Source organism: Phalaenopsis equestris, unplaced genomic scaffold, assembly GCF_001263595.1.
Source record: "Phalaenopsis equestris unplaced genomic scaffold, ASM126359v1 Scaffold000082, whole genome shotgun sequence".
Taxonomy (NCBI): Eukaryota; Viridiplantae; Streptophyta; class Magnoliopsida; order Asparagales; family Orchidaceae; genus Phalaenopsis; species Phalaenopsis equestris.
In genome coordinates this window covers 99170-121300 of record NW_018164524.1, presented here as the reverse complement: position 1 = coordinate 121300, position 22131 = coordinate 99170, and the positions used below count along the sequence as shown (strand labels likewise).

The window sequence follows — 22131 nt, the reverse complement described above, 5'->3', positions numbered from 1 at the left end:
GAGCCCCCTGCACCATACTTTGACCAAGGCTGCAACACCCTTTGATCGAACTCTTGCATAGACTCAATCTCTGTTCAAACCAACGGTTAGAGGATGTTCGTGGACTCATAATGAAGCTTCAAAATACACCCAATCGAGGGCTCACCTCTTGGGATAAGGTATACAATATTACCCCCAAATCCGAGCTCAGTTTGGGCTTTATGAAAAAATCTTTCATTGCATGCATGATCAACCATATAGATATGTTCGTATCGTTTAAATGTACATGTAGGAACAAAATGTGAGTGATTTGATTGAGAATCGAGTGAGATTGGAGCATTTTAGTGTAGATGGTTCTCTGCTTAGAACAAATAGGGATGATGAACGTATGTAGACTATTTGCGCGTGTATTGAATCAATAGACTAGATGGCATCAGACGAGAGCACGAGAAATTAAGTGTGGGCCGAGTCAGCACTAACGTGGAAGACTGCATCGAATGTGAGTGCACCACGAGGGCTTTCTGAGCTGCTGAGGATCAAGCCAGCGCCATGTGGATAAGTAGATAATTAGGGCATTTTTTATTTAAATAAATTCATAAACTTCAAAAAGTCATAATTTTATGTAGAAAAATCATAAAATAAAATAAAAATATTCAGTTGCTAAGTGAAAAGGGAAAAAATTTATGAACAATAATAAAAATTTAATATCATGTATTTTTTAAATTAATTAAATACTCTAGAGCATGTTTTAACTATAATTAATTAAATATTAGACACCATGATCTGAAATTTGGAGGGTTTGTTCCTCATGTGATTAGAAGTACTCTCTAATTTTTTAAAGTCAGAGAACACCCCTAACTATAAAAGCCCCAATTTTCAAGGCTAGTTGTCTATTTTTGCTTAAAATAATTATATAGTTTAGAAAAATATAGGGTTTATTTTGGTAAATTCCTTGTAATCTGAGGACTCTAGGAAAAATATAAGATGAGTTTGAATAATTATTTGTATTATCCTAGGTAATTAAGTCATTAAAACCCATGAAATATAAAATAAATAAAATATAATCTAAAAAATTATAAAAATTGATTCTTAATGAAGATAATAAATATATCAAGTCACTGTAAAAATTTGAAACTCATTTGAATTACATTTAATATCAAAATTTGTTTTTCAAGATAAATGGGATTTTTGCACTAAAATAACTATAATAAATAAATTATAATTACGAAATATTATGAAAAGTAGTTTGGAGTGTTCCTTGTGATCAGGGCCACCTAAAAAAAATAAAATTGGTGTTAAAATAAATGTTTCATTTTTTAGTTAATTTTCAATTTTAAAATAATTAAAAATAATGAAAAATCACAAAAATATAAAAATATACCAAAATGTCACAAATTTTTCCTTGATCACATGGGGCCATTTAAAATATTTTTCCTTTTTTAATGTAGTTATGTATTTTTAAATGTTAAAAATGTATTTTTCTTAGTTTTTCATTAAAAAAATTATAATAAATAAAATAAAATTGATAAAAATAAAAAGTTTGCTTCTTTGAGTTCTCGGAACTTAGAGAGATTAACTAAAATGTAAAAAGTAATTTTTGAAATTAAATTATATTTTCTGTTTAATTAATCACTAAAATCAATAAATAATTAGAATAAGTAGAATTTAACTCAAAAAATCATGAAATTTGGTCTAAGTGGTCCTCTAACCTATGTGAACCTCCAATAATTTCCCTAAAGATAGGAGTTTTGTTTTGATTAATTAAATAAATTAACATTGAAAATTCCAATTTTTTTAGTAAACATATATATAAAAATTAAATAAAAATTAGTAAATTATAATTTCTCCTTTCATATTTTAATTGACCCATGAATGGGGTGTCATGAAAATTTCAAAGTCACTTGAGTTGAATTTAATGAATTATGAAGTGGAAAGCTCTAGGAACTAAAATGGTAATTATGGGATTTGGATGCTCTAATTAAATTTTAGGTTAAATCAAAGGGTAAATTGGTAATCTTGATCATAATGAATCCTCTTGGATGTTTGAAATATAAGGTTTAAGTGGTAGAAACCAACTTGTCACCTTTCCTACAACAATGGTAAAATTATAAATTTTCTAAATTGTTATGACTTGTAAGTTAATATAATTGGATGATCCTAAGGTAGTGGGCTTGAACTAGTAATAACTTACTCATTTGAAGCCCCTTAATTGGTGATTAAATGATAAACATGAGCTTTTAATGAGAATTAAATTAACTTAATTTAACATTTTGATTATTGTAAATTTCCCCTGAAAACTTGACTTAAGGGTTTATTAATGAGCTAAGCTTGATTTAAATTTTTCTAATGAGGTTTAGAAAAGAAAAATAATAATTAATTATGAATATCTTTAAAACACTACAAGCCCGATTTTAATTGTATGTCTAAGATCCTTAATGATTTAAATTTTCCCTTAAGGGCGGCCACTCACAAAACTCTTAAATAAAACATGAAGTGAATGTCTGAATACCCCGCTCATAGGATAATTAAAATATTAAGGTTCATTGAGCATAGGGTAGATTAATCCATTGAATCTAAATTTAACTTCGGATGATCCATTGAACAATATAATAAGTTCAAATGAACTCGAAACGGTTCAAGGGTTTCAAAAGTTGTTTAGAGTAATGCCCCAAATACTTTTGTGATCTTTAGGATAGTTTGAAGGAAAACCAAACTTATTATTGTTTGTTCAAGAACATAACCCATAAAAACTTTTGGGGACCCACCATATTATGCTTCAGGACCAAATAATTCACTTAAATCAATAGAAATGTCCTACACTACTTATCCTATATTAATTTACCCAATGCTCAGGGATTTGAGTCATCTCTAAAGTATTTAAATCCTTGTGAGCAACTGGAGATATTTGTTTTTGCCATATATAGATCATCGGGTTGTGTAAGTCTAAGGTCTTGGTGGCTAGTGCAATGATGATAATATTAACGTGTGCTAAATGAGGGATACGACATGAGATTTAGAATATTATCTCCTACCTCAAGGACCTTAAATAAGGAGATAGGATAAGGATCGATGATACTATTCAATGAATCTTGAGGAGATGATTGCTTCTGATATTCTTAGGTTGCCTGTTGTCCCAGCTCGATCAAGGTAAATAATATGTGGACTACACTACTTCACAAAATATTTATAAAAATGAAAATTCTTTTCCATTATAAAGTAAATTTTATATGCATGAAAATTAAATTTAAATTGAAAAATTTTAAAGGTCTATAGTTAATCAATTGGATAGAGGTTAGTACTACCCTCCGTAGATTATTGGGTTAGTAGCTCTTACTCAAGGTCGGGAAACACATAGTTCAGCTCTGAGCCCCCACCTTTACTAATGTCTTACACTTAGTTTTGATTTTCCATATTTAACTATGGGTTTTCTTTGACTTGTTTTTGTTTTACTATAGCTTGTTTTTCTGACTTTTTCCGTACCGTACGTTCCAGTTTACTTTTTTGCAATTTATTTAAATTTCTACAAATCATATTATGCTTTATGATGTCAGTCATGCAGCGATAATAGAGGCCCGAGCCACCTTAAAATTACCTATTTTCAGTGCATATTTTATAATCATTTTAAGCAAATTTTTAGTGATATTGAACTTTAAAAGAAGGTATTTTTATAATTTTTTTGTTTCATTTAAACATAACAACCTGGGAGGGCTATGATTTCACCCAACTAGTGAGCGTCACACTTTATTCTGGGTAGAACCGTTCTGATCACCTAAGGGGGAGTGCAAATAGATAGGGAGATTAGTTTTGATGGGCGTAGAATTGATGTTTCTAGGGTAAAAACAAGAATGTTTTTCAAGTTTGGGAGTTTGGATCGTAAGGGTCCCTAGCAGGTCCTGTAGAGAGGGCATAGTGGGTAATCTGGAGGTGAAATGCTAGAATCTACTCAACACTACTACACAAGCTGGTGAAAAACTCTTCATTAGCTAATGTTCATTGCTAGTACTGGGAGAGAGTAAAAAATAGGAATTCTCATATTTGTCACAATACATCATCATATTTTTAGTCATTCAAATCCTACATAGATTATTATCTCATTGCAAGGAGAAAGATCTTTACATATTATTCAAACTCATTTGAATTACTTTTATTAAACCATTAAATATAGTTGTTTCTATTTGCTTTAATTTAGTCTTAACCATTATTATCATTTCACTTTCATTTAAATCTGTAATTTAAAAAGAATTTGCTTTTGAGTTTAGCAAGCCAATTTAAATAGTTCAACTATGCTCGTGGGATTGATACTAGGGTTTTTAAGAAAAATCCTATATTACTTGAAACGATACATATACTTGCGTAGTACCTCTAGTTTGAAGTATTATTATTCATTTTTCATATCATTACAATTATTAACACTAGTCGCTGAATATAAATTGGGTCAAGTTTTCGACAATATTTTAGAGATTAAAAATGCACGCAATTGTGGGTCGGGTCAAATTTTTAGCACTGTTGCCGGGGAATAGGTAATGAAAAATTTTTAAATTTGGAAAGTAAACTTTTTGATTTGTAATTTTGTTTCAATTCTACAACTTATTTTATTAAAATTTAAAAACCAAAAATTTTGAAAAAAAATAGAAAACTGAAAAATTTAAAAAAATCAAAAAATTTTTAAAAAACCAAAAAATTAATATAAAGAAAATTCTATTTTATTTTGTTGTTTTATTTTAATTTTTGAATTTTATCATTTGTATGTGTAGTTTGAGATCTGATGGTTTAGTGTCCTATGATTCTGAATTAGAACATACTATAAGAAAAATACGAAAATAAGGAAGACTTCATAATTTTCAAGATATGGCGAACACTTCACAAAATAATATTGAAATTCAAATTGGTAACAAAATAATTTACAAAAAAATTTAAGGGATTATGCAAACCCTATGATAGAAAAAATTCACTTAAGTATTCAAACTCTTGTTGTAGCGGCTAACACATTTGAACTTAAATATGCAATAATACAAATGGTTCAAAACAATCAATTTGGGGAACACCAAATGAGGATCCAAATTTACACCTTGCAAGTTTTTTATAACTGTGTGCTACCATTAAATATGATGGGGTATGAAATAAGGTCGTCATACTTAGACTTTTTTCTTTTTTATTAATGGAGAAAGCTAAGATGTGGTTAAATTTATTAGTACCTGGATCTATTAGAACTTGGGGAGATTTGACACAAAAATTCCTAGCCATGTGTTTTCTACCTTAAAAAATTGTTGAACTTAGAAATGATATTATTTCTTTTACTAAGTATGAATGAGAGTCAATTTATGAAGCTTGGGAAAGATTTAAGGAACTCCTTAGAAAGTTCCCACATCATGCTTTACTGACCCAACCCGCACTTACGTGTATTTTTAATCTTCTTAATTTTGCCAGAAAATATCTCTCAAATTATATCTAGCAGCTAGTGTGAACAAATCTAATAATTTATGAAATATATAATAGAATTTCATACTAGGGTACTACGCAAGTATACGTATCATTTCAATTAATATAGGATTTTCCTTAAAAACCCAATATTGATCCCACGAGGAATGCAGTAACTCTTAAAATCAACTCACAAAAATTCTATCTAATTTAAAAATTAAAAAGAAAAGAAGTTTAAAATGATATGCTTACTAAAAATTACTACATAAGAGCTAATAAGGAAAGTAAAAACTAAATGCAACAACTTAACAAAATATAACAATTGAGTTTGGATATTATGGAAAACCTTTCCCCTTGCAAAGAGATTTAATCTATGTAGGATTCAAATGATTTAAGACAAAATTGAGGTATTGTGATAAATGGAAGCATACCCTATTCTTTACCCCCTCCCGGTGCTTGCAAAGAATATTAGCTAACTTAAGGTCGATTCCTTAACATCTCGACTCCACATCAGTGTTATCTAGCCTCTCACCTCTAGATGCCCCTAACCTATGACATCGTAATGACCGAATCCCAACATTAGGGTACCAAACCTTAAGCCAAACTGATAAGAATATAGCTTGTTTCTCTAGGTCTAACCAATTCTATGCCCATAAAAACTTATCTTCCTATTTATTTGCACCCCCCTTAGGTGATCACAATGGCTCTACCTAGAATGAAATGTGATATCCATTAGTTGGGTGAAATCATAGCCCTCCCAGATCATTTTGTTTCTTAATGAATTTTAACCTCACAAGTGGTCAGTTGACAAAGTAAATGAAGATTCGGTGAAAATACCATCACAATTTTAAGAGTAAAAAAGAAATATTTAAATCATTCTCATCCCACAATATAAAGTCCTATATGCAAGAAAAAAGAAAGGGAACTACTCAGCATTCATGGAGATTAAACAAAAATAATACATTTGCATTACAACAGAAACTTAAACACAAATACAAAGTACCTTATGTCTTCTCCCTAAACAAACTTATGAAGTTTCCTCTAAGCAATCTCCAAACTTCTTTGCACTAAAACACACTCACACTTATACTTGAACAAAAAATATGAAAACCCTAACTCACTATTTTCACCCAATTGAAGTTTTGAGGCACCAAAAGGTCTTTAAATTTGGCCAAATCCTTCTCATTAAATAGAAAATAAAAAAATAACCAAGGGGTGCTTCAAACGGCCCTCTAAAATTCTTCTAAATTTGATGTATCTTCTAGAAAGGTAGTTACTGGCACTATAGCACCCTTCTCACTCGTATGTGGCATTATGGCGCCAAGGGGTGGCACTCTAGCGCCACAAAAATATCATATTTTTTGCTCCATTTTTTCCTCATCTTCTCTAAATATCCATTCTATGTGCCTGAAATAAAAAACATGCAAAATACCTTCCTTTAAAGTGCAATATCATAAAAATGCACATAAAATACTTATAAAATATACACTGAAAACAGGTTATTTTGAGGTGGATCAATTCCCTCAAACTTAAATATTACTTATTCTCAAGTAACTCTTTTTTACTATTTAAAATTTATAACATGTGGTAGCAAGTTTAACTTAAAGAATTATATAATTTCTTCTTTACAAATGCTATAGTGAAACTTTCAAACAAAATTTTAATAAATCAGATTAAAAGCTAAAATATAAGATTATTTAGCAGTCAAGTCTAAGAGTTTTGATTTTTTATTTATTTCAAAAATAACTGTAATTCATCATACCTAAGATACTTAGTACAAATACCAAAAAAAGAATTGCACGAGAACTTTATTAGTAAATGTGCTAATACTTCTAAGTCTAAGTTAGAAATGTAACTAAGTTTCTTTCCTTAAGATGATTCAAGTAGAGCCAATTTTTTACTATGCATCTCCTCAAGTTTCTCCTCACATATTTTCTTTTTCTTTTTCTTTCAGGATCCTTTTTAATTCTTTTTTTTTTCATATGTCATGTGAGGATTACTTTAGTTTTTAATGATTTTGAACTCCACTATGCTCCTCTTAAAGTTAAAAACATCTCACATTTCTTTACTTTAACAAATGTGTATTAGCTTTAAAATTTTTTCATAAAGTCTCAATTCTTTCTTTTCAAGTATAAATCTAAGATCCTTAATATTTCCAAAAATATGGTTTTCTTTACTTTAAATATCAAAAGCATAACTCCAAACCATTCATACTAAATATCTTTATTCTACAATTAACTTTTATTATTAAAATTTTTTACATAGATTTTCTACAACTATCATAAAATCAAAAATATAGTTTTCTAAAGTTAACTCTACATATCATAGGTTATGTTAAAAATAATTTTGAAAAATACAATTTCTGAGGACAAAATAAATTTTAGTTTAAAAAGAATTTTCTCCCTTCCCCCAAACTTAAAATTTTAAACTAATTTAAAGCACAAAAGTTCATGAAGAAAGAGAAAAAAATTTAAAATTTAAATCAGGGAAATTAATGCAGGTACAAGTAGAAAAGACAAGTACTGAGTAGTGATAAACATAAGATTAACATGCATAACAATAAAAACATAAAATAAAAACTACTCTAGCATTTAATTTGGAGCAAAACATAAAGAGAAGAACTAACAATTTAACAGAAAAAACTAAGTACAAGCACACTGCAACACAAATACAACTAATCATGAATAAAATAAAGTCCAAACATTCAAACACAATAATGGAAAGAAAGAAGAAAAAAAGCAACAAATTACACATCAATCTTCATTACCAACATCAACAACACCACCATCATCATCATCATCATCATTACCCAAATCTATATCTTCATCCATCTCAGAAGGCCAATATGGTGTGAAAGTGGGGTGAGCAGGAAATTCCACAGAATGGTCAGCTCCCATGCATTTCTTCATAGCCTCATTATAAGCAATATCATACTCAAACTTCCTCATCATAATATCATCACTATGGTACAAATAAGATTCAAGGCCTTTTACTTGATTCTATAAAGTTATAAGTTCACCTTGTTGAATCACCATCATCATCATTGGTCCATGGCTCAAAGTGGTGTTAACTAGATGATGTGATCAACATATTAGGGCTTAGGGAGTGGCTGAGATAATTAAGCATTTAGTTAAACCTAGGAATTAGAGTAGAGTTTGGATTAGACTTAAAATTGGACTTTAGTTTGGTTTTGGATCTTGGGCTTGGTTTAGTATAGATCTAAACCAATTGAAGGCTTAAATGAGTCTTGAAAATTGTCATGATGAATTTATGATATGAATTTTGTGAAATTGGATTGATCATGTAGCTTGATTTGGTGAAAAAATAGATTTAGGGTCAATGTGGGATGGTTGGCTTGAATTTGGAAATTTTGTCTGGAATTTGATGTAATTGGGTTTAAATTTGATTGAAATTAGGCTTGAATTTGATGAAATTGTGTTTGGATTTGGAATTGGGTGAATTTGAAATAAATTTGATTAAAATTGGGTGTGATTTGGGAACTTAAGAAATTTTGGGGGTAATTTGGGAATTTTGGGTGCAATTGGGGAATGCAATCTGTGAAATTGACGATTTTGACAATTTTTTGAAGTTGGGAGCATTTTGCTAATTTTTGGTGGCTTAGTGGTATTTTGGTAATTTTAGGGAAATTCGGGGGTAGAAGGCCAAGGCTGGGTATTTTGGTGGAATTGGATTTAATTGGATATGATGATCATGCCAACCATGAAGCCACCCCCCTAAAGTCATGAAACCCATGGGAGAACTCATTATGGATCCTCCACATGTAATTCTAGCCATCGTAGCTAAAGGCTAAGGGCTTGGGACCACCCACATGAGTTCCCAAAAGGAAGTTAGGAGGTAGGTCAAGTGTGAATGATTTTAGGGTTTTTGAAGTATGTGAGTTTGATGGGTTTGAGTGTGTGTGACCAAGACCAAGCCACCCGGGATTGCTCTAAGGTCTCACTGATCCAACTGAAACTCATACTTGAGCCTTCACATGTTCTTAGCCATCTCAAGTGAGAAATGAGGGCTTAGAATCACCCATGTAAGTCTTCACAAGAAGAGTCAAGAAGTGTTTAGAATTTCTATGTGGGAGGGTTCCATTACTTGTTCTCTAGGATAGTCAACAGGAAAGTTTTATGGCTAGATCCTAGGCTTCTAAAGAGGAGAAACTAGACCTCATAAAAACTGAGGTCAACATCATTGCACTTAGTCATGTTGGGTTTTACAAAATAGCTTCCCATAACAAATTTAATTTAAATGTTTAAAATTTTAATTTTCATATTCACCCTCAAGGTTTGCCTTTAAATTTGTTTTTTCACCATAACTTTTTTGTTTTATATCAGCTTTTAAGTTATATATTATATTTTATAATTATTAATGAATGTATTTATACATTAATAGTTTTATATAACCTATTAAAACTTTATCTAATAAAAATGTCTCTTCATTCTACACTTTGCTCTTTGAAGCAAAAATAAAATCTTATGCATCTCATTGTGCTTTGCACTATAATAACATTGACTATTTTGAGGATAAGTTTCACATGAATAATATTGAGAAGATTTTTGTCTTTGGTTTTGAGTCATTAGAAAATAAAGATTGTTTGATGTTTCTTCCGTGTATCTGTTCTTTTGATAGGAGTATTTTATTGTAAATGGTGCTCAAAATATTATTTTCTTAAAATTGCAATGACTCTAAATATTTTCATATGATTTGTAAATGTGAACAAGCAAGCTTCATCAAAGGTTATGATCACTCTTCTTTTGATGACAATGTTTTAAGTGGCTCATTGAACGATTCCTTGGAGGTTGGAGATCTAGAAATTATTCTATAAAATATTATGCATAAATATGATCCCAATGGAGCTTAAACTGATTGATATTTGACTTTTCCTATCTACTTCAAATTCATCCACAATAAATCCAATCAAATGTGGTTTTGACCTCTAAATACACTTATTTTAAGTTACTTGATTAGAATTCATCCTCTTCTCATGCAATATGCTTTAGAAAGGTTAAAAATCAATAGCATTGTTCTTGTTGGAAATTAGTAGCATTAATAATTATTTGCTATAGATTTTTTATGGTTGGAAAATAATAACATTGTATTGGTATATAGGTCTTCATTTGCTGCTCATTTACTCTCGTATATATGCTTGAGAAGATACACCCGTGGCTGGGATCAGTGGCATTGATAATTCTTTGAAATCATAGCTATAGAACCTCAAGTAGGAATCAACTTGAAAAGAAAAATTGAGAAATAATGTACTGGTGGTTGGATATGAGTGTGTCTGTTGGTGGTTGGACTTGGATGTGTGTGTGCTGGTTGTTGGACTTACGTGTGTTTGTTGGTAGTTGGACTTGGGAGTGTGTGTGATGGATGTGTTGTGTGTGTGGTTGGATTTGGGTGTCTGTTGGTGGTCGAACTTGGGTGTGTGTGCTGGTGGTTAGACTTGGGTGTGTGTGTGGTGATGGTTGGTCTTGGGTGTGTCTACTTGTTGTCAGACTTGGGGGTGTGTGCAGGTGGTCAGACTTGGGTGTGTACGTGTGCTGGTGGTCGGTCTTGGGTGTGTGGGCTGGTGGTCGGACTTGGGTGTGTGTGCTGGTGGTTAGACTTGGGTGTGTCTATTGGTGGTTGGACTTGGGTGTGTGTGTGTTGGATGTGGTGTGTGCGTGTGGTTGGACTTGGGTGTGTTTGTTACTGGTTGGACTTGGGCGTGTCTGCTGGTGGTTAGACTTGGGTATGTGTGTGCCGGACTTGGTGTGTGTGGATGGTTGGACTTTTGTGTTTTTGGTGTTAGTTGAACTTAGTCTTTGTATGACTAATGAATTGTCTTTTTAATCATTCAAGAAAAATGAGCTTCGGGATTTCAAGACCTCCCGACGACTGTAGATCACAACCTTTCCTACTGACGTCACGTCGGGCACATAGCTATGGGAGAAAGTTCTACAGGTGCCCGCAGTGCGCAGACGGTTAGGAGAAGCATGGATTCTTATTGTGGGCAAACAACCTGGTAGATTCCACTGTCGATAATGATTGAGGTTGGATGACATCCCTAGAGGACGACGCAGTTCGGGACATACGCATTATGGATTTTAAAATTAACATCATCATTTTTTGAAAAATGTAATTTTAATACTTTTTTTCTTTTTTTAGTGCACTTGATACTCACTCTTATGTAAGACATGTATCTTATTTTTTTCTACTATTTTGAAGTGGTTTTTTGCTTATCAAATATCAAATATATTGCTATGATTGTTCTGTTGCAGAGAGCCACAGGGGCAGACTGGTCATTTGACCACAATCAGTTGCAAATCGGCTGTTTATCAACAACATAAACCAAACAACCAACCAGCTTATCTGGATCAGCTGCTAATCAACAACTTATTTAGATTAGCTGCTTATTAGCGAATTGTCAATAAGCTGCAGTTGCCCCAAACAAATTCTTAATTAATTCCCGATCAAATTTATTGAAGTTAGTAAACAAGCATGTCTGTTCAATTTTTAAATGAACCCAACTAACAAAATATCTAACTTATTTATTTATGTTCACGAAATAAATTATTAAATACTCGATGTTAAACTTGATGATAGCTGTTATTATAAAAAATAATTATTAACATAAATTTGAACAATTATAATTTATTTAATGGTAATAGATTATAATATCAATAATATTTTAGAATTATTTATTTGCAAGAAAATTTAATTGTAACTTATATATTATCTTATTTAGTTGGCGCACTAAAATTATATAAAAAAAAAAATTCAATGAATTATTTGTTTAGACTTATAAAATTATTTGTTAATAATTTTATATGAAATGATAGACACTCGTTTAAAATTCTAACTTATTTATTAACTTGTTAGAATTCTCATTTAGTTAATACAAATAAATCAAGAATAAAATAAATATATTTTTAAAAAAGATTAACATGTCAAGCATGAACATGAACATGCATGTCAAACCTCAACTCGAGCTCAAATATGTATAACTTATAATAGGACCAAGCTAAGCACATAGATTTCATACATGGAATTATCCAAAAATAAATAAAATAAATGAAGGATATATCCAAACTTTCCTTCAAAAATTTCAAAGTTGCGAACCACAAAGATGAGCGTAATGCTAACCGCTACAGCATCCGGCATTCTCCAACCTCTCAATACTTTTCCACCCGTCGTCCCATCTCATCTCATTCCCTCTCCCTCGCCGCGTCAGCTCGGCGCCGATAGCAGTTCTTATCCTGCCACACAGTCAGCCAGCGAGCGCTTCTTAGGCTATAAAGCGGTCTCAGTGCCTCAAAGGGAATTCCGCAAACCCCTTGAGGGCAAGCCGAGTGTCTTTTTCCTTGATGTCAACCCTATTTGTTACCGAGGTGTACAACCAAGCCTCCACTCCTTCGCCAACTGGCTCTCCCTCTTCTTCTCCCAAGTTAGCCTACGCAACCCTGTAATCGCTGTAAGATCGAAGAAATAGATTTTACGTTTTAATACATTTTCAAACAACTCAATGATTTGGTTTTCTGTTAGTTATAGCTCAGTGATTTAATGTTTCGTTAATTATGTTAGGTTTTGGATGGCGAAGGTGGCAATGAGTATCGAAGGCAGCTGCTGCCCTCGTACAAAGCACATAGGAGGAAGTTTATCCGGCATTGGGACGAGTTGCAGAGACTTTCCAGTGCTAGCGTGCGCTCCGGCGAGCTGCAAATCACCAATGTTCTCCATAAGTGTAATGTGCCGGTATGTTAGAAGGTTTGAAGCTTTAAGTTTCATTTGTTTTCACTTTTCCTCGTCAAATTTTCAAATACTTATTTTTTGTTCATGCGAAAAATATTTTTAGAAAAACACTATTTTGCATGTGGATTTTCTCTGAATTCATGAGCGGTTCTCTAACTTTGAGCTTCAAGAATATGAGAATTTTAAATCAAACTGAAATGAAACGCCAGCATAACTCTACCATTTGATGCTTCATATGCATCCTAATAACCCGCAATACGAATACAACATGATAACCTGTTGGAAAATCCTTGTAATAAGGTCGGTTTATATCATCCCAAGTGAGCAATTTGACAGATATGGTACAGCTCACCCCATGATGACTCTAATTCGGCAGATAAGGTCGGGTCAATTCTTATAATTGGCATTTCAGTTACTGCAATTCTTTCCGAGCCATCCTGTAAGGAGACTTAAAAATTGCAGACGTCCCTGTCTGCACATCAATGCCAAATCAAACTTCCCATTTTGCTGGTAGCCCTGACAATTTTTTAAGAAATACATCAGAAATTTTTTTAATAAATAGAACGTTTTTCATTTCCTGCACATCTTTATTCAACATTTCTATTTTGACTAGAAATACTAGTTCACCACTTCACAAATACTTTTCAACTTTCACTTTACTAATAAGAGAATATTTTGCATTTTGATCACGTAAGATATATACAATTTTTTTTTTCCAAACAAATTAAGTTTCACTCACCTTTTATAGCATTCAATTGTAGCAAAATGCTTTACCAACCAATACATTACCAATATGAGATAAAAGTTTTGAATTTGTATTATAATTGATTCTGCATGCAGCTTCTTAACATGAATGTCACGTTTTCTATTTATATTAATATGAATTTCCGAAAGCATAACAACGCATAAGGCATGAGTAAAATGCACAACATCAATAGATAATATGGCAGTAAGCACATCAAAATCTAAAGAATGCGATGCACCTGAATCGACTAAAACAGTGTTAAGCTAGTCTTTAATAAGAATCATATCTGTAACCAATTTAGATTTTTTAGCTTGTTGTATATACTCTGATTTTTATTGGTTGCTCAGTTTCACACTTGTAGCTTCACCTTCTGCATGCATTGAAAGCTTTTCCAAAAGCTTTGTTTTGTTGGACTGACTGCCATCCAAAAATTTTCTAAGTTATCCCTGAATTGTCAGCAATCTGCTATCTTTTTTTTTCTTGCGGGCAGCTCATCTGTAGATGCCCTGACTGTCCACATTTGTAACATTTTCCCGAACCCATCAGACACTGCTCAAAAAATCTTCTTTCATATTTTTCACATTCTTGTCTTTCTGATAGTGGTTGCTTTTGTCTACCTTTTGATTTAACTTTATTGCTTTGAAATTCTTCTATCTTGCCAAAATTTTTTTGAGGTTACCTGCATTTTCCACCGCTGATCAAAACAGTTTAGCTTATTTTCAATTAGTCCGACTCTTTTAACCAACACTGAGAAATCACCTATTATGATCGACGCCAAAGTGAACCTCAACTGATTTTTGAGGCTGCATGGAAATCCGTGGCATTTTTTTTGGGTATTGACACAATGGAGTACATATCTGGAAACCAAAGTAATCTGTCTTATATTACATAACTGTTATGGACACCTGAGTCATATTAAAGAATTTATCTTGTAATGCTAATCTGATTGGAGTAAACCAACCATTGAAAACTCTGGCAAAAACTTCCCACTGAATCTGTGAAAGTGGTGTCATCTAAAATTTTCTTCCATGTTGTGTTCGCCACCATCTCTCAATCTCGTCTTTTAACATGAAAATAACTAGCTCCACTCTCTTATTTTCTGGATGAATCATATCATCCATAATACTCTCGATCTTCAATTGCCAATCTTCGACAAGTGTAGAGTCACTGACACCTTGAATGTAGCCGAGCTTGAATGTCTGAAAGATCTTTAAGTGCCGACCAACTTATGCCCTAGGTTTAGATCTGGGCCTTATACTAGTGTATGATCTTTCAATAGTAGCCATTTTGGAAACCACTTGTGATATCGACTAAGTAATGCCCTCTAACTTAGTGGCTCTATTTTCCTCTTTTGCCCTATTTTGATTTTCATTTCGGTTCAATCGACTCGTATTTCTTTTGCAATTATCCTAGGAGATTGAACCTAAGTACTTTCCAATTCTCTTTTAGATATATTCATATGAATTGACATATTTTATTATTCAAATGTAATTAATTCGGTAATAATTATATCGTGTATGCATGATACCTTAAGTCGTATGAGTTACCCATCCCACATCAATCAACTAATAGATCTATAAAAATGAAATCTTATTTTATTATTAATTATTTTGAATACAACATGCTTTCATCATTCTTTTTATCCTATAATTATGCTTTGATGTCGCTTCCTGTCATATCCCAACTGACCTCCTATCGGACCAACTGTGTTGTGATAGAGATGGACGATTAGACCGGACTAAATTCTCACCCACTGGGTCCTGATTCTGCAATATATGATGAGTGTTGGGGAAAATTTTGTCTGATTGTATCGTTTGCCTCTATCGCACTGCAGTTGATCCTATAGGGGGCTTAGTTGGGGTGTGTCAACTATGCATTATTTTCTTGGAGTCATTGGATATCATATCTAGGTTACAATTTCCTAATGACAATATGCCTTTTTTATTGGGTTAGTATGTGTTAAACTACTTGTTTTTTTAGGAGATGAACAAAAGTCCTAAATCACAAAAAATTTTAACAATCTATCATGTTAATTAAGGCTGAAAAGTTACAACATCAATATATGAAAGTCAAAGGCCTAAAAAATATTTATAGGGTAAACTCACAATAAAAACAACGAAAAAATCCAATTCTTATGTCACAAGAGTATGAAAAAGACTAGCCTTGAGATATGTGATAGGAAACACATAAACTTTCATTAAACACATTGAAGATATAAATGAAAGATAGTACACAAGCTTACAACCAAACCAAATGTTCATCGCAATACAATGGAAGCACTCCACAATCTTCCTCATACACATCCTTTAATCTCTCTCTCACAAATATACTCTCCAACTCAAATAAAAGTGGCCCTAGGAATTTCTCCGAAAGAAAGAGGAAGGAATGCCTTAGGGTTTGACGATGAAACCCTAAAAATTTATGGAAGAAGTCTCAAGAATGTTGTTAAGCTCTTTTGGGACATCCCAATGTATCTCCTTATATAGCTTTTACCAAAATCTCTATAGAACAAATTGCCGATATGAGCTATAGTTGTCGCCAGAGTAGCTATGCTTGTGGCTGACATAACTATGTGACAGGTCGGCTTAGCTTCGTCTGTTCCTAACATAATTATGCTAGACAAAAAGAGACAGGGAGCGTAATTATGCCAACCAACAATTTTACCTGTTTCGTATTAATACCTTGTGCCAATATAGATAAAAATGTTTGGAGAAGAAACAAAAAGTATGGAAGGACATTCTTTTAGGCCAAGTGCAGAGCACGAAGTTAGAGTTGAAACTGTTTTGGACATAAATGAAAATCAGAACAATATAAATGAAGACACCAGAGCTATTGTGTTACTGTGCATTGTGCAACTGATTTCACAAGTAGTTGATAAAATGGTTGCTATCGAAAGATCCTTTACCAGTACAGGGCCCAGATCTAAAAATGGGTAAGAAGTGGATCGACACTTAAAGATATTTCAGTCTTTCAAGCCATTTGCATTCAAGGGTGCTAGTGATCCTACAGTTGCTGTAGATCAACTCTTAAAAATTGAAAAAATTTTGGACGGTATTTGTACAGAAAACAGAAAAATAGCACTAGTTACATTTATGCTAGAAGGTGAAGTAGAACGGTGGAGGCAAGTGCAACATAGAGAGAAATTTCAGCTGACACCTCTTTCACAGATTCAATGGGAAGAATTTGTAAAGTGATCAAAGATTGGATTATTTTGCTTTCTGCTTGATTAGCACTACAAGATAAGTTCTTCAATCTAATTCAAGGGACCAAGATAGTTATGCAATATGAGACAATTTATTTCTCTTTCCAGATATGCACCCCACTATGTCAGCATTTTAGAGGAAAAATGTCATAGATGTCTGCGTGACACCTACTGATTTTGATTTGAGATGAGAAAATCTACATGAAACTCATCATTCAGTACACAGTTCATCCGGGCAACACAAAAATGTATAAATATTTGAAGTTGGCATTCTGGTGGCCAGGTATGAAAAAGGATGTTGCTGAATATGTATTTCAATGTCAGACATGTTAGATTGTAAAGACTGAGCATCAGAGACCTAACGAATTGCTACAATCAATGTCGATTCCTAAATGGAAATGAGAAGAAATTACGATTTTTGTTATGAGATTTCCTCAATCCAGACTGGTAACGACAATATTTGGGGCATTATTAATAGATTAACCAAGTTGGCTCACTTTTTGCCTATGAGACAGATAGATTCAGTAGAAAAGTTGGCCAAATTGTATAACAGTATTCCAAAACTTATTGTTTCTGAAAAAGACGATAGATTCATGTCCAGGTTGTGGAAAGATATTCAGGAAGGTTTTGGGTGCATTTCATCCACAAACTGATAGACAATAAGAGAGAACAATTTAAGTATTGGAAAATTTGTTAAAGCTTTATGTTCTCGACTTTGAAGGCAACTGTGAAGATCACATTCCAATGATTGAGTTTTCTTACAACGACAGCTATCAATCTAGCATCAAAATGACTTATTAAGAAGCTCTGTGTAGCAGAATGTGTAGAACTCCAGTCAGTTGTGTTGAAGTGGGCGAATGCTAAATGTTAGGTCCGAAACTAGTTGACGAAGCCCCAGACAAAATCAGATTAATTAGATACAGATTGAAAGCTGCTCAGGAACAACAACAGAACTAGTACAACTTAAAACACAAAATAGTTGAATTTGAAGTTGGAGATTCCATATTTTTGAAAGTCAGGCCAATAAAAGGTACAACTAGATTTGGTCAGGGAAGCAAGCTGAGCCCCAGGTACATTGGTCCTTTTGAAACTATAGAATGGTTCGGCCCAGTCGCCTATATATTAACGTTATCTGTGAATATGCCAGATAAACACAATGTATTTCACATTTCAATATTGCAGAAATCAGTTTCAAATTTAGAACAGAGAATTTCGCATGATGTTGAAGTTCAGAAGAATCTAACATATATTGAAGAACCTAAGAAGATTTTAGCAACTGATGTTCAGAAGCTCAGAAACAGATAAATTCCTTTTGTGAAGATAAAGTGGAATCACATGCCTGAAAAGGAAGCAACATGGGAAAAAGAAGAAATGTTACAGAAATATCTTTTCATAATCCAGTAAAGTCATAAATTTCAAGGACCAATTATTTATTAGAAAGGGAGAACTGTAACATTCAAATTTCAAGGAATTAGGTAAAGTTCGACACAATTGAAAAAGTTCTCCAAAATTTTTATCTCCTGGAATTTGATTGAAATAATTTTATTAAATTCTACGCATGAAATCGATCAATTCATATAAAACACATTATGTCAATTATGGACGGGTTGAGAATTGTAAAATTTTAAAGTTTTTTCATTTTAAACTTAATTATTTCTTAATCCTTCTCCTTGATCCTCTGTGACTATTTCACACCACCTCACATGCCTTTTATTTCCTTCGATCAATCAAATAGGGCAGACGCGAGCTTCAAAATTTCTTCCCCTCTAATTATTTCTTCTCTTGCGCTCCCTCGTCCCGTTGGAGTTCTTTCGTCCCCCTGTAGCAAGTTCGTGAGTGCAACGAGCGAACAATGTGAGCAGGCAGGCGAACCGAGCGAGAATCTTGAAGCCACAGCTCGCTATCTAGTGCTCTAGGGTGAAATCTAAAGGTACGAATTCCTCTCTCTTGCCATTCTAAGCATTCATTCCCTTCCTCACACTTTTGTTTTGACGTTTGCCTCTTTTTTTGTGCTTTAATTGTTTTTGGTAGCCGTTGGAGGCGCCAAATTCATGCCGAAAGTAGTGTAATTAATTTTGGGAGCCTTTAAACATCTCTTAGCACGAAATTAGTGAGGAGATGTTTTGAGGTGATAAAAAGATAATTAGCTTGGGTCAGAAGGGTGATTTATGCCGAAAAGCCCTTTTGAGGTATGTTTCAGACAAATAAATTATATTTTGAGTTATATCATGTTATGAACCTGAATTTTATGAATTCCTATCTTGTCTATGTTCCTCAGGTTGTGCATATGAGGCGGCGAGCTCGAGACGAACATATAAAAACTCGTCATGGGACTACTCCGTCTAGTTAGGTGAAATAATCTTATGCTAAACTAAGAAAAACACTCTTCTATAGGTTTCATATGATTTTTAGTTTGATGCTGATGCATTTAATAATTATACTACGCATGATTCTATGTTGTTATATAATCCAGATGATTATGCATTTGACACTAATTGCCTGCAGACATTTATTATGTTATGGTTCATGCTTATGAGATACGAAATACCTGATTGCAAGAATTATGCTTTATGAAATGCCTAAGAAATGTTGCTACATATATTTTATTTTAAGAAATGTCACGAGGACGGTAAAGGGATAGACTATTACATGAATACTTGTAAGTACAATATGCAGGGATGTATTCCCGACTCCTGATATTTACGGGGACAAAACTTAGGTAATCGTTGGAATTAGGCGGTGATAAAATGATAGGAAACCATGAGTATCAGGTGAGCTGTCGATGATTGTTATGTTGGGTGAAACCCAACTTTTATCGATAGTTTATACGTCTTTTGGGGCAGGGTGATGACTCATGATGAATGAATATGGAAATGGTTGAACCCTATACATTCACAAGTGACGTTGCTATAAAATGACACATGCTGATGATTATATGCTCATGATTACGTATTTATGATAATATGATATGACCAAACATATCTACACAACAATCTTGATTTTTATTGTATTTATTTTCTCTTTATGTTCTCTACTATGCAAGCTTGTTATGACTTTACTTTCTTTCCATGTTTGAAATCTTATTTTAGTCCTGATTATTTTGTTGAACTAGTTTTTCTCACCCTAGGTTATTTATTGCCTTCCATTTAGGGGCAACGAGCACTGGGGAGAGTAACCAGGCGTGACTTGTACAACGTTTTGTTCCATAGTTGAGAGTCTGTACAGTCTTTTGGGTATGTATGTATTTATTGGATTTAACAACTCTGTATATCTATGTTTTGATCGTATGATTTTCATGCTTCCGTAAATATGAATGAACTTTGACATGCAATGTGTCACGTTTGTGCGACGATCCAGTTAAACTAATTCATCACCCGCTAGGTCTTGATTATAAAAGTCAGGACGAGTGATAGTGAGAGTTAGTCTGAGCAAATTGATAGCCTCTGTCACACCTCAACCGACCCCTAAAAAGGAGGGCCCAGTTGTGGTCTGACAACTAGTCTTGGTTTGCCTTGAGATTAGATTGAATATCTTCAAGCCAATCTTAAGCTGTATTGGGATTAGTTCAAGATTAGATTGTTAGTTATGGTAATATGATTTTATCAAATAAAATTTTATTTTAAGGAGCATTTTTGTTGATTTTTTTGGCTATGACAGGCTATAAAACATATTCTTTCTCAGAGGTTCTTGAATAAACTTCGTAAGTAACATGCTAGTGACATATAATCTATATGCACTTGCTGGAGGGGAATTTTGAATTCATAAATATTTACTGTTTTTAATTTTTTTATAACAGCTTGCTGAGGTTCTTCTCTATGCATGTGACTTTTTATGTTTGTCAAAATGAATTACAATGGTTTCTTTTTTTCTATTCTCTTCCTCCCTTTCTCTTCAACTTAATTTTAAATATCATTAAGCATTAGATCGTGAATTTCCCTCTGGGATTAATTGTTTGAATCTTCTGCTGCCAAAAAAATAATGTTTGAAATACTAAATTATGCAGGTTATAAAGGTGAATGGTTTTGAGGCAGATGATGTAATTGCCACACTTGCTGACCAAGTTTTACAAAGAGGGCATCGAGTTGTTATTGGATCGCCAGATAAAGATTTCAAGCAACTCATATGTGAAGATGTGCACATGGTTATGCCTATGCCTGAGCTTAGGCGTTGGTCATTCTACACTTTAAAGCATTACATAGAACAATACAAATGTGACCCAAGCTCCGATTTAAGTCTTCGTGAGTCATGGCATCAATTTCTTAGTTTGATGGAATTCTTCCTAATTTTCATGCATAGGAAGATATGATGATGTTAAGTTCAGCTTTCTACGTTACGTTATGGTGGCATGCACCAATTATGACAATAGTATCTTATTTTTTCAATTATTTTGGTCATAGATAGAATAGTGCATCTTTGGTATTCCCTTAAAAACATCTTGTTGCAGGTCATGTATGCTCATGCCATATTTCGTTAATAGGCTATAAATAGCTATAGAATACAATTCCTTTCAAACTTTTTTATCAAAATTTTAACCATTTAAAACAAGATGCAATAGATGGGCAATATCTGTCATATTTTATTCTGTGGACAATGGTTCAAGTTTTGTTTTTAATCAAACGTATGATCATATTTTTAAATAGGAGGCACTACATAGTAAGTATCTGATTAGCTCTAACTTGGTGTAGAGAATTATTTTTGGTGCCTATTCCTAATTATTAAATGTTGATCTTTGAAATTCAATCAGTTGCTTTAAAATCATAACTATTTGGACTCATATTTCAGTGCTGTTTTTGTTTTTCTTACGTATCCACCATTTTGAATATGACTTTTGGCATTCTGATCTTTGAACAGTCAAAAGACTCAAAACCCAGCTAAATTTTAGTTTAAAGCCCCTTTGTTCGATCTTAAGTTGAGCTAGGGCTATCAACAGATTTTGGTAACTTTTTGTCATTTGCTTTTGATTATTTTTTCTTTAGTATTACTTTTGTCATTTGCTTTTGATTATTCCCCCCCCCCCCCCCCCCCCCCCCCCCCGCCGGGCGCGGCG

At 33.0% G+C, this 22131-nt stretch overlaps 1 protein-coding gene across 1 annotated transcript in view; it reads left to right on the top strand.

Annotated features, from left to right (window-relative positions):
- The first annotated feature begins 12513 nt into the window (after positions 1 to 12513).
- The window catches only part of LOC110019834 (DNA polymerase I), a 34822-nt gene continuing 25204 nt past the window's right edge, over positions 12514 to 22131 (top strand). Inside the window, exons 1-3 of the mRNA XM_020717685.1 lie at positions 12514 to 12859; positions 12970 to 13140; positions 21088 to 21322. Of these exons, the coding sequence (XP_020573344.1) occupies positions 12515 to 12859; positions 12970 to 13140; positions 21088 to 21322 (751 nt within the window). The 5' untranslated portion in view covers position 12514. The remainder of the gene's footprint in view (positions 12860 to 12969; positions 13141 to 21087; positions 21323 to 22131) is intronic.